The sequence below is a fragment of the Carcharhinus amblyrhynchos genome, chromosome 22, assembly GCF_965287045.1.
Source record: "Carcharhinus amblyrhynchos chromosome 22, sCarAmb.v2.hapA, whole genome shotgun sequence".
NCBI classification, from domain to species: domain Eukaryota; kingdom Metazoa; phylum Chordata; class Chondrichthyes; order Carcharhiniformes; family Carcharhinidae; genus Carcharhinus; species Carcharhinus amblyrhynchos.
In genome coordinates this window covers 17,565,630-17,578,732 of record NC_137345.1, presented here as the reverse complement: position 1 = coordinate 17,578,732, position 13,103 = coordinate 17,565,630, and the positions used below count along the sequence as shown (strand labels likewise).

General features: G+C 43.1%; 1 protein-coding gene across 2 annotated transcripts in view; it reads left to right on the top strand.

Moving 5' to 3' along the window:
• traf3ip3 (TRAF3 interacting protein 3) overlaps positions 1 to 13,103 on the top strand; it is a 46,268-nt gene that overhangs the window by 21,211 nt on the left and 11,954 nt on the right. For both annotated transcript variants that reach the window (XM_080210037.1, XM_080210038.1), the window contains exons 8-10: positions 1,311 to 1,451; positions 2,069 to 2,206; positions 5,744 to 5,888. In XM_080210037.1, the coding sequence (XP_080066163.1) occupies positions 1,311 to 1,451; positions 2,069 to 2,206; positions 5,744 to 5,888 (424 nt within the window). The remainder of the gene's footprint in view (positions 1 to 1,310; positions 1,452 to 2,068; positions 2,207 to 5,743; positions 5,889 to 13,103) is intronic.

Here is a 13,103-nt window from a genome sequence, read left to right as displayed (position 1 = left end):
TACTCCTGGCTTGCTGACTGCTAACAGAGTCAACGAGCAACTAAAACAGAGCTTCGCTTTCAATTCCATTGCCCCATTGCTGTGATTGTAATGTTGCTGGAGGACAAAGTGTCCACTGGGCTTGATCAGAGCCTCATGTATAAATGCCAGCTGAGGTTCCATGATGTCAATAAAATCCCAATGGCATTTTAATTGAGCTATGAAACCTACTGGACTGAGGCAAGACTTCGTCCGTGGGAAGATGAAGGGATCCCCCCCCCAACCCAACCTTCCCTCCCCCCCCCCACCCCCGAAAAATGAAAAACAATGCTTTAAGGGCAAGGAGGGGCAGGAGTGCTCCTCCAGGCTCTGTAAAGACAGTTGCAGCCACTCCTGCCACAGATATTTACTCCCTTCCCTCTGGGTGAGACCTTGGGCGGCATGGCGGCGCAGTACTTAACACTGCTGCTTCACAGCACCAGGGATGCAGGTTCGATTCCCGACTTGGGTCACTGTCTGTGCAGAGTCTGCACATTCTCCTCGTGTCTGTGTGGGTTTCCTCTGGATGCTCCGGTTCCCTGCCACACTCTAAAGATGAGCGGGTTAGATTGATTGGCCATACTAAATTAGTGTCCTGGGCTGCATTGGTTAGAGGGATCAGTGGGGTAAATATGTGGGGTGACAGGAATAGGGCTTGGGTGGGATTGTCGCTGAATGGCTTTGTTCTGCACTGTAGGGTTACTATGATTCTTTAAGGCCTGTCTCTCTCTGCCACCTACTTGTGAGCTGGCTGATGGCCAATAGCTACCCAGTTCTCCCAATTCCTGTCAAAGAACAAAGAACAAATAAAATTACAGCACAAGAACAGGCCCTTCGGCCCTCCAAGCCTGCACTGACTATGTTGCCCGACTGAAATAAAACCCCCTTCCCTTCCAGGGACCAAATCCCTCTATTCTCATCCTATTCATGTATTTGTCCAGGTGCCCCTGAAAACTCACTCTGCACCTTGTTCACAAGTAGAAAATGGGCCATTTATACTTAAAGGTAAAATACTCCAGGCCTGAAACTGGGGCCATCAAACTTATTTTGTACTTGCCCCACCCCTACGCACCTGGAATCCCCTATCTTTGTGATCAAAGGGAAATGAATAAGCAGATCCAGAGAATGACAATGACATGAAGTAATCAGATTAGTAGTAATCTGAAGTTACCAATAATTCTGCATAGTGGTCTGATCAGGGACACATGTAAAATCTCTGGTCGTTAGCACTGACCTTTCGACTGTGTTGTGTGAACAACTGGGAAATAGCATCCTCTGCTGTTTATCTGTAGAATCACTCGCGGGACACTGTGAAGGAAAGCATGATCGAGATGCAGGAGCAGAAACTCAAGTATGAGCTGGTTGCTAAGGAGTCACTCCAGAAGGCAATCAAGGAGAAAATGGCTGCTGAACAAATTTTAGCCAACGTACAGGTAAGAGAGAGGAAATTCAAGTTCAGAGTGATTGAGAGCTCAGTCCCAGCTGCCAACACTGGAAAATGTCTGGACCTAGAGTTATGATTTAACAGAGCAGACCAGAGGCTAATACTTGGAGTTGGATTAGTTCTTAAGAGAAGCATTAAAATCGCTTACATTTCTGAACCAGCCTCATACAGATGTGAATGCAATTGTGATCAAAGTTGTTCACTTTTCAAAACATATCTGATATGTGTAGAAATTTCTTCTCACAGAGGGTGGTGAACGTCTGGAATTCTCTGCCCCAAAGGGTAGTGGAGGCTGGATCATTAGAAATATTTAAGATGAAGGTGGATGAATATTTCATAGACCAAGGATAGTGGACCATAGGGAAATAGTAAAGCAAAGGTCATTTATTAGTGTCACAAGTAGGCTTGCATTACACTGCAATGAATTAACTGTGAAAATCCTCTAATTGCCACACTGTTCAACTCAGCAAAGGACGTGACGAGAAAGTAACAGGGTTAACTTGTAGCTAAGAAGATCTGAATTTTTCAATACTTCACAAATCATGTCTTCTGTGCGAAACAGTTGATTTGAGAAGATGCATTAATCCTGCATGTTTGTATCTGCAGAGATCACTGAGTGAAGCAGAACAGGAGTCTGCTCATTGGAAAGAGAAATATAACGGAGCTCAGGCAGACTGCACTGAACTGACCATCAGACACTTGGAGACCACAGATCAATTGCACATAGCCCAGAGCAAACTACAGGTAACTTAATATCATAACACACATTGACTCATTGATTTTAAAGTAAGTAAAGTTTATTTATTGGTCACAAGTAAGGTTTACATTAACACTTCAAGAAGTTACTGTGAAATTCCCCTAGTTGCCACAGTCCGGCTCAATGCACCTAACCAGCTCGTCTTTCAGAATGTGGGAGGAAATCGGAGCACCGGGAGGAAACCCACGCAGACATGGAGAGAATGCGCAAACTCCTCACAGACAGTGACCCAAGCCAGGAATCGAACCCGGGTCCCTGGCAGTGTGAGGCAGCAGTGCTAACCACTTTGCTGCCATGCCACCACCCATGTTAAAAACATACATTTGATTGAAGTATTAGTTTATATTTTACAAAATGTAGAAGTGGAGTCTTTCAAGATGTTGTTGCTGCACGTCTGTGCCTGCCCTACTGATGAGTTCCCCACCTTATCTGTGGCAAGTGGGGAGGTTCTGATTGGGAGGCATTGAATGGGGCAAATATGTGGGTTTAAGGGGAAATGGCCTGGGTGGGATTGTTGTCAGTGCAGACTTGATGGGCCAAATGGCCTCCATCTACACTGTAGGGATTGTATGAACCTAATATCTTACTTATGACCCTTAAATGTGGAAAGCGAGAACATTTAAAAGGAATTTAAGAACAATCAGTAAAAGTTCAAATAGGAGTAGCTTCAATTTTTAAGCTATAATGTCCAAAGGATGGTGGTAGCAGGATTTGTCGAATTGTTGCAGTTTCCATTTCTTATCTGAGCACTTCCATTTGGGATCTTAGCCATGTGTTCCTTTAGCACCCCATCCTTAGTTTCCAACAATGGGGCAAAAAACAGGCCCATTTCCCTGCTTCCTTCAGTCAGACCAGAAATGGCAGCTGATTATCCGTGAAAGAGAAAGGAGAGACTAAATATGCATCAATTGTCCCTTTACTGTGGGGCAGAGGTTGGTTCTGCTACTTTGGCTTTTCCAAACGTTTTGAGATAAACTATAGTGCAATGTTCCAGAGTTGCCTTATTACTTTAATCCAGAATCCTCTTCTTTCTGTTGAAAGTTTAGCTGCAGAACTGCTGTAATGCCCTCACTAGCAGTGAGTTCCCTCCATTTAGCGGGTTTGTCTCCCAGAAACTATATCTGCATTGGTAATAACTTGCAGCACAGGTCAGAGTCAGTTTGAAGCCAGGCCATTGTGAGGGCGAGAGGGGGGAACCTATTCCCTTAATCCCCCTGTGATGGTGAAACTGCTCCAGAGGAAAGTTAGAACAGTTCTCAATCTTTTGCCTGGATTGATCCAATACCAAGTCTACAAAAACTTCTCAGATTGCAGTAATTCTCCTTGGTCTCTGTAGGGGATTGTGGGTTGGCTGACTGAGGTGATTAGGTAGACATCTTGTTCCAGTTGTCTGCTAATATGCCTCAGAACCAGACTACTAGGATGTGCCTGAAGTCCCTCCTTCTGCACACTAATTAACAATGTTTGGGAATTCATTAAGAAAAAATAGATCCATAATTATGTTTTAGGTTTGAATGAAATGCATGTTCCCCATCTGGGGATACTTCACTGCTTTTGTCCATGAATGTGCCATACTTTACTTAGGTCATAAAAACTAGGAGCAGGAGTAGGTCACCTAGCCCCTAGAGCCTGCTCTGCTATTCAATAAGATCATGACTGATCTTTTTGTGGACTCAGCTCCACTTACCCACTCGCTCACCATAACCCTTAATTCCTTTATTGTTCAAACATTTATCTATCCTTGCCTTAAAAACATTCAATGAGGCAGCTTCAACTGTTTCACTGGGCAGGGAATTCCATAGATTCACAACCTTTTGGGTGAAGAAGTTCTTCTTCAATTCAGTCCTAAATTTGCTCCCCCTTATTTTGAATCAATACCCTCTAGTTCTACTTTCACCTGCCAGTGGAAACAATCTCCCTACTTCTATTTTATCTAATCCGTTCATAATTTTCTTTGTTTCTATAAGATCCCTCCATTCATTCTTCTAAATTCCAAGAGATATAGTCCCAATCTGCTCAGTCTCTCCTCATAAGCCAACCGTCTCAACTCCAGAATCAACCTAGTGAATCTCTTCTACACCTGCTCCAAAAGTAAGGAGACCAAAACTGTACACAGTACTCCAGGTGTGACCTCACCAGCGCCTTATTCAGCTGCAAAATAACCGCCCCATTTTTAAATTCCATCCCTCTAACAATGAAGGACAAAATTCCATTTACCTTCTTAATTACCTGCTGCACAGGCAAACCAACATTTTGCAATTCATGCACAAGAACACCCAGATCCCTCGGCACACTAGCATGCTGCAATTTTTTTACCATTTAAATAATAGTCCATTTTGCTGTTATTCCTACCAAAATGGATGACCTCACATTTACCAACATTGTACTCCATCTGTCAGACCCTTGCCCACTCACTTAAACTATCAATATTCCTTTGCAGACTTTCAGCATCCTCTGCACACTTTGCTCTGCCACTCATCTTAATGTCATCTGTGAACTTTGGCACACTACGCATGGTCTCCAGCTCCAAATCATCTATGTAAATTGTAAACAATTGCAGTCCCAATACTGACCCCTGAGGCACACCACTAGTCACTTCTCACCAACCCATTTACCCCCACTCTTTGCTTTCTGTTAGTTAACCAATCCTCTATCCATGCTAATGCTATCAATCTTTATCTTATGCAGCAGCCTTTTGTGGGGCACCTTGTTGAATGCTTTCAGGAAATCCAGATACATCACATCCCCCAGTTTCCCATTGTGTGCTCACAGTGTCCTCAAAGAATTGATGCATTGTTTGATGCATTGCTGCAGAGGGTCACATTTATACTTAGGTATCTCTTCATTGTCAGTTCCCATTCTCAACTGAATGTATGGGATCCAGTGACAAACAAAGTCAATGATGTTTCCAAAGGGATTCTCTACAGAGGGAGTAACTCACACACTAACATGTTATAGAAAGAATATTCCTGGTTACAGGGTGAGTAACCCAAACGTTGACTGATTATAGAGAGAGTAATCAGCAGTTTCAGAGAGTAAGCTATACAATTGGTTAATTATACCGGGTTTGCCATACATTGCTTAGCAATGGAGGAGGTACCCTACAAACGGTTAAGTTACAGAGAGAGCATCTCGTATATTGGTTGGCTTCAGAAGGGGTATTCACAGGCTAGTTGGTTAAGGGGTAGGATTCAAAACACTAGCTGAATACAAATGATATATCCCTTGTACTGCTTAGCTATAGAAGATGTAATGTTCATGATGGATCGTTTCAACGAGGGATTCTTTGTGTTTTGAAACAGGCTGGTTCTTGTTCTGTTGTGTGAAAATGCAAAGCAGCTGCCATATTGAAAAGATGAGTAATTGGAAATTGAAGTCACTAAAGGAAATGTTTGATACTTTAACTTCATGAGCTATTTCAATCAAAATGTTGACCCACTTTATTTGATAGCTTGGCTTATTTGATTGCTTCCTTTCTCTTGTGTTTTGTTTTGTCTCAATCTCTTCATCTCTTTTTTTTCCAGACAGCAGAAAATGACAATTCGTTGCTCGGAAATTTACAAACGAAATTGGAAGTGGTAGAAAGGGAGAAACAGAAACTCTTGGATCAAATCGATACATTAAGAGAAGACAATGACCTCAAACAAGAACAGCTCCTAACCAACCAAGGTACTGTTTCCAGCAGGGCTGCAGGGGCGGAGGGTGTGGGTATTTGTTTAGCAGTAAATAATTGTACATGATTTACATACTGTATATTTAAATAACAAGCATTAATGCAACAAGGAGATTTTATTGATCATTTTAATCCATAATCAAATTGAAATTTGAGTGGTGCAAATGTTAAATATTGTTGAAAATACTTGTGGAAAAGCAACTATGATCTAGTCAGTCTGATGTACTGTGATATATCTCATTTTTAATATTTGATTCATGTTCCCATCTTTAAAGCTACATAATCGAATCACTCAATCATCCAATTTCCTCACACGTCCGAAAATGGTTTTAGTCAAAGGTCATCCTGCATAGAAATTAAGATCTTGAATTTTGGCAGCCCCTTTTGCATCACTCAACAAGAATAATAACAACTTGGATTTATGTAACTCCTTAAAGTCATGATATTTATATGGCTAGTCAGAAGATGTGGTAGGGGCAGGTACAATTACAACATTTAAAATATATTTAGATAGGTATCTGGTTAGTGTGGAAGAGATGGACCGAAGGCTCTGTTTCCATGCTGTATATCTCTATGAATCTAAACTCAGTTCTGGTCAATGGTAACCCACTGATGGGGGATTCAGCGTTGGCAGTGCCATTGAATGTCAAAATTAGATTTTCTCTTGTTGGAGATGGTCATTGCCTGGCACTTGTGTGGCATTAATGTTACTTGCAACTTGTCAGCTCAAACCTGAATATTGTGCAGGTCTTGTTGCATTTGAACACGGGCTGCTTAAGTATCTGAGCAGTTGTGAATGGTGCTGAACATTGTGCAATCATTAGTGAACATCCCCACTTCTAACCTTATGATGGAAGGAAAGTCATTGATGAAGCAACTGAAGATGACTGGGCCTAGGACATTCCTTGAGGTTGCAGCAATGTCTCAGGACTGAGGTGGTTCACCTCTAACAACCACAACAACCTTTCTTTATGTCGGATATGAGTCCAACCAGTAGCGTTTTCCCCTAGTTTCCCATGGGCTCCAGTTTTGTTAGGGCTCCTTGATACCCACTCGGTCGAATGCTGTCTTGATGTCAAGGGCAGGCACTCTTATCTCATCTCTCGAGTTCAGCTGTTTGGTCCATGATTGAATCAAGGCTGTAATGAGATCAGGAACTTCATGACCCTGGCAGAACCCAAACTGAGCGTTCATGAGCAGGTTATTGCTGAATAAGTATGACATGATAGCACCGTTAATTACCTCTTATATTATTTTACTGATGATGGAGTACACTGATGGGGCCATAATTGTCCAGGTTGGATTTGTCCTGCTTTTCATTTATAGGACATACCTAGTCAGTTTTCCACATTGTTGGGTAGATGCCAGTGTTGTAGCTATACTGGAATAGCTTGACTAGGGGCACAGCAAGTTCTGGTCCACAAGTCTTTAGTACTTATGCTGGAATATTATTGGGTCCATAGCTTTTGCAGCATCCAATGCCTTCAGCCACTACTTGATATCACCTGGAGTGAATTGAATTGGCTGAAGATTGTTACAAATGCTTCAGCCTTATCTTTTGCATTTAAGTGCTGGGCTCCTCCATTAATGAGGATGGGAATGTTGATGGAACTTCTTACTCCACTGAATTGTTTAGTTGTCCATCATCATTCATGGCTGGATGTGACAGGACAAGGAACAATGAATAGTTCAGCCCAGGAACAGGCCCTTCGGCTCTCCAAGCGTGTGCTGATCATGTTGTCCTATCTAAACCAACCACTTATATCCCTCTATTCCCCGTTTGTTCATATGTCAATCAAGATAAGTCTTAAATGTGACTAACGTAACTGCTTCAACCACCTCACTTGGCAGTGCATTCCAGGCTCCCACCACTCTCTGTGTAAAAACCTTTCTCTTCACATCTCCACTGAATCTTTCCCCCCCTTATCTTGAATTTCCCCTTCTAATTGTCATTTCTGCCCTTGGAAAAAACTTCCAAATGTTCACCCTATAACTTTCATAATTTTATAAACTTCTGGAGCGACGGAGGTTGAGGGGAGACCTGATAGAAGTCTACAAGATTATGAGAGGCATGGACAGAGTGGATAGTCAGAAGCTTTTTCCCATTAACTTTTAAGGGGCATCTTGACAAGTACATGAATGAGATGGGAATAGAGGGATATGGTCCCCAGAAGTGTAGGAGGTTTTAGTTAAGTCAGGCAGCATGGTCGATGCAGGCTTGGAGAGCTGAAGGGCCTGTTCCTGCGCTGTAATTTTCTTTGTTCTCTGTTCTTTGTTCTATCAGGCCACTCCTCAGCCTCTATCTTTCCAAGGAGAACAATCCCAGTTTATTCAATCTCTCCTCATAGCTAATATCCTCCGTACCAGGCAACATCCTGGTAAACCTTTTCTGCACTCTCTCCAAAGCCTCTGCGTCCTTCTGGTAGTGTGGTGACCAGAATTGAACACAGTAAGCGAAATTTTACCACCATGAGCGCCCGAGATTCATTCGATCCCACCCGAGGCCAATGAAGAATGATGTTCTCTGAGCCTTGCCTGTGCTCGGAATCGAGGCAAACATGCCGGTAAAATTCCAGGCAATATTCCTAATGTGGCCAAACCAACGTTATATACAACTAATATAATTTGCCAACTTTTATACTCAATGTCCTGTCCGATGAAGGCAAGCATTCTTTCTTCACTACCTTTTCCTTCTGTGCTGCCAATTTTAAGGATCTGTGGACCTGTACTCCCAGATCTCTCTGTGTGCTTATGCTCCAGATTATTCTTCCATTTATTTTATAGCTCCCACTTGAATTGGATCTACCAAAATGCATCATCTTGCATTTGTCAGAGCCTTAGATCTGATTTGTTAGTTGTGGAATAGTTTATCTCTGTTAATTGCTTGCTGCTTATGCTGTTTGGAATGCAAGTCATACAGTACAGAAGGAGGCCCTTTGGCCCATCGTGTCTGCACTGGCCATCTTTTCTAATCCCATTTTCCAGAACTTGGTCCATAGTCTTGTATGCTATGGCGTTTCAACCGCTCATCTAAATGCTTCTTAAATGCTGTGAGGGTTCCTACCTCTACCACCCTTTTAGGCAGTGAGTTCCAGATTCCCACCAGCCTCGCGGTGAAGACATGTTGCCTCAATCCCCTCTAAATCTCCTGGCCCGTATCTTAAATCCTGTCCCCCAGTTATTGACTCCTCTCTTATCTAACCTATCTATGTTCCTCATAATTTTGCACATCTCAATCCGGTCCCCCCTCAGCCTTCTCTGCTCTAAGGAAGACAATCCCAGCCTAACCAGCCTCTCTTCATAGCTGAAATGCTGCATCCCAGGCAACATCCTGATGAATCACCTCTACATCCTCGCTAATGAAATCATATCCTACCCATAGTGTGACAAACAGAACTGTACACAAAACTCTTGTTGTGGCCTAACGAGCGTTTTATACATCTCAATCATAACCTTCCCTAAAGGACATTAGCAAATGACAGTCAACAATGGTTTCATAGTCAACATTAGGCTTTTAAATCCACATTTATATTGATTGAATTTAAATTCCATTATCTGCTGTGTTGGGATTCAAACCTGAGTCCCCAGTGCATCACCCTGGGTCTCTGCCACTCCACCTCCAATTGATAGTACTCTGTTAACTCTGTACTCAGCAGAGCACACTCTGGAACAATTTTCTGACTCCTCACATCTCAGATTGTGAAAAGCGTAGGAGAGAGTGTGGGAGATTGCAGAAAATCCAGACTCTTGTGTTCAGCTTGTACAATGCCTGAATACAATATTCTATGATTCTACAAATAGTTAGGGTGGCACTGCTGCCTCACAACTCCAGAAACCTGGGTTCAGTTCCGGCCTTGTGTGATGGTGTGGAATTTGTACATCCACTCCGTTTCTGTGTGGATTTCCTCTGGGTGCTCCAGTTCCCTCCCACAGTCCAAAGATTTTAAAGTTTATTTATTATTGTCACAAGTAGGCTTACATTAACACTGCAATGAAGTTGCTGTGAAAATCCCCTGGTCGCCACACCTCGGTGCCTGTTCGGGTACACTGAGGGAGAATTTAGCATGGCCAATCCACCTAACCAGCAAGTCTTTTGGACTGTGGGAGGAAACCGGAGCACCCGGAGGAAACCCATGCAGACACAGGGAGAACGTGCAAACTCCACACAGACAGTGACCCGAGCCGGAATTGAAACCGGGTCCCTGGCACTGTGAGGCAGCACTATGCCACCAATAAAGAAGGGGCTTGATGTGCAGGTTAGGTGGATTAGCCATGCTAAATTGTACCTCAGTTCCAAAGATGTGTAGATCCGATGGGATTAGCTATAGTAAATGGATGGATTACAGGGATAAGGCGGGGGAGAGGGACTGGATAAGATATTCTGTCAGAGAGTTGGTTCAGACTTTATTGGCCAAATGGCTTCTTCTCCACTGTAAGGATTGTATGATTCCTGATGGTATTGTTTGAGGGGATGATGATGACATGCACCTCAAGTGTAGTAACCTGCTGGAAAGTGGGATTAGACTGGATGGCTTGTTTTTTGACTGGCGGGGGCATGATGGACCGAGTAGCCTCTTTCTTGTTATAAATTTTCTATGATTCCATTCTTTGTCGCCAGGACCTTATAGCACCTTTAGTCTAGACAAACATCCCAAGGCCATAAGGAGAACTTGGAAATAAAAGTAAAATACTGCGGATGCTGGAAATCTGAAATAAAAACAGAAAACTATGGAAAAACTCAGCAGGTTTGGCAGCATCTGTAGAGAGAGAGAGAGATAGAGTTAGAGTGTCAAACCCTTATAACTCTTCAAGAAGGTTTTCCAGCATTTTCTATTGTTATTTCTCAAAGAGAACTTCTTATGTTTCTTAACGTCCAAATGAATAGAAAGAGAAGTTGGTTTAGTATGTTACCTGAAAGGCCTCCAACAATGCAGCACTCTCTCTGTAATGTGCTGGATGAGTTCCAACCTGGCATTTGGCTTAGAATCTCTACAGTGCAGAAGGAGGCCATTTGGCCCATCCAGGCTGCACCAAGCATAATCCCACCCAGGCCCTATTCCGACAAGACCACATATCCACCCTGATGCCAAGATCAACTTAGCATGGCTAATCAACCTAATGCACAAATCTTCGGACTGTTGGAGGAAAACCAGAGCACCTGAAGGAAACCCACGCAGACATGGGGAGAATGTGCAAACTCCACACAGACAATGACCTGAGGCCGGAATTAAACCCGGGTCCCTGGCACTGTGAGGCAGCAGTGCTAACCACGGTGCCACTGTGCCGCTTTAAAGGCAAAAATTCTTGAAGCTAATATAAGTTGACACTCTTAACAAAGGCAAAGTCACAAAATAGCATCATGCAAAGATCTATATGGCAAACCAACTGATTCTAAATACTCAAATAAGTGTCACTGATTGAGTAGAACAGACTTAAGAGAAACTATCAACACTCAGACTCATGCTTGCTGCAGGTCAGCCTGGTGGTGTTCAAAATAACATAAAAAGGAATAAACAAAATGCAATCATTAAAAATAAACCTGCAGAATGAACTTCCTGAATTTGATGCATTTTAAAAATATTCAATGTTATTTTCGGTCTCACTGTGGTTATGCTGGGAGAAGCAGTAGCTGTTCGTGGGCTGAGACTAGAGTGAAACCAATTACTTCCTGTTTGTGTGCCGTTTTTGAATGTGTTTCTTTTAAATGTGACAGGTGGGTAACTGTGACAAATGCAGCATGTAAGTTTATTTGAAAGTGACTTTCTGAACCTGATTCCTTATTGGTCTGTCTTAACTGTGGGTGCACTGATACTTGCACTGTAAAAGAAGTAATTTCATAATGGAGAATTATTTAAATAACATCTTTGTTCGACTTGTGAGCATTTTCCAAAGTTCTCATGCACAACAGAAAATATCATAGCATCCCTACAATGCAAAAGGAGGCCATTCGGCCCATCACCTACCACAGACAACAATTGCACCCAGGCCCTATCCCCAAACCCCGCTGATCCCTCTAGCCTATGCATCCTGGGACACTAAGGGTCAATTTATCACAATCCATGCACCTAACCTGCACATCTTCGGATTGTGCGAGGAAACAGGAGCGCCTGGGGGGAAGCAGACATGGGGAGAACATGCAAAGTCCAAACAGACAGTGACCCAAACAGGAATCAAACCCAGGTTCCTGGCACTGTGAGGCAGCAGTGCTGACTGCTGTGCCACCGTGCTGCCCTGTGGGAGGAAACCAGAGCACCTGGTTATGCTAGTCCAATTTCATTTTTATTCTTTGTGTGAAATATTATTATTGAAAACAGTTACCTTTGAACCTTAAAATTATTGCGCAGTGTCATGAATAATTATTGTAAATTCGCCTTCTGCTCTTTACAATGCAATGGGTTGCAACCAAAACAGTGGACAATCTTTGAGATGAAGTATTATGTTTGGGTGGTACTCTTATCACTTTCAGTGAAACAATTGCTCTTGGTGTTATATCATTGGGTGGAATTTTCCCATTCCTCCTGCACAGATGTGGTACCGGCAGGCTCAGAGACTCTGGCAGGTATCTAAAAGTCAGAAACCCATCAATGTAAATCACGCTGCAATTCTGCCAATGTCAGTCTTCTTGCTGGCTGGTGACGTGAATCCCATTTGCATTCATTTGCATCTTATGAATGATCATTTTCAGCAGCACGGTGACACAGTGGTTAGCACTGCTGCTTCACGCTGCCAGGGACTTGGGTTCAATTCCTGCCTTGGGTTTCTGTCTGTGTGAAGTTTGCATGTTCTTCCTGTGTCAGCATAGGTTTTCTTTGGGTACACAGTTTCCTTCCACACTCCAAAGATGGGATTAGGTGGATTGGCCATGCTAAATTGACCCCTTAGTGTTAGGGAGATTAGAGCAGTAAATGCGTGGGCTTATGGGGATAGGACCTAGGTGGGATTGTTGTTGGTGCAGGCTCAGTGGGCTGAGTGGCCTCCTTCTGCACTGTAGAAATTCTTTGATTAAAACAGCTAAATGTCTGCATCCCGTCAGTCTTTCCAATCTTGCATCATGCCAGCAGGAAATTACATTGGCCAAAAACCCCAGTTGGTATAGAGTGGCATACACAAGGCAGTCCTCAGTTCACAAGAGACTTTGAAGTGACTGCTGGTCCCTGCAAAAGACGAAAAGGCAGGTTTAGTGGGTGAGCTGAAGCTGATTGAGAGTGCAT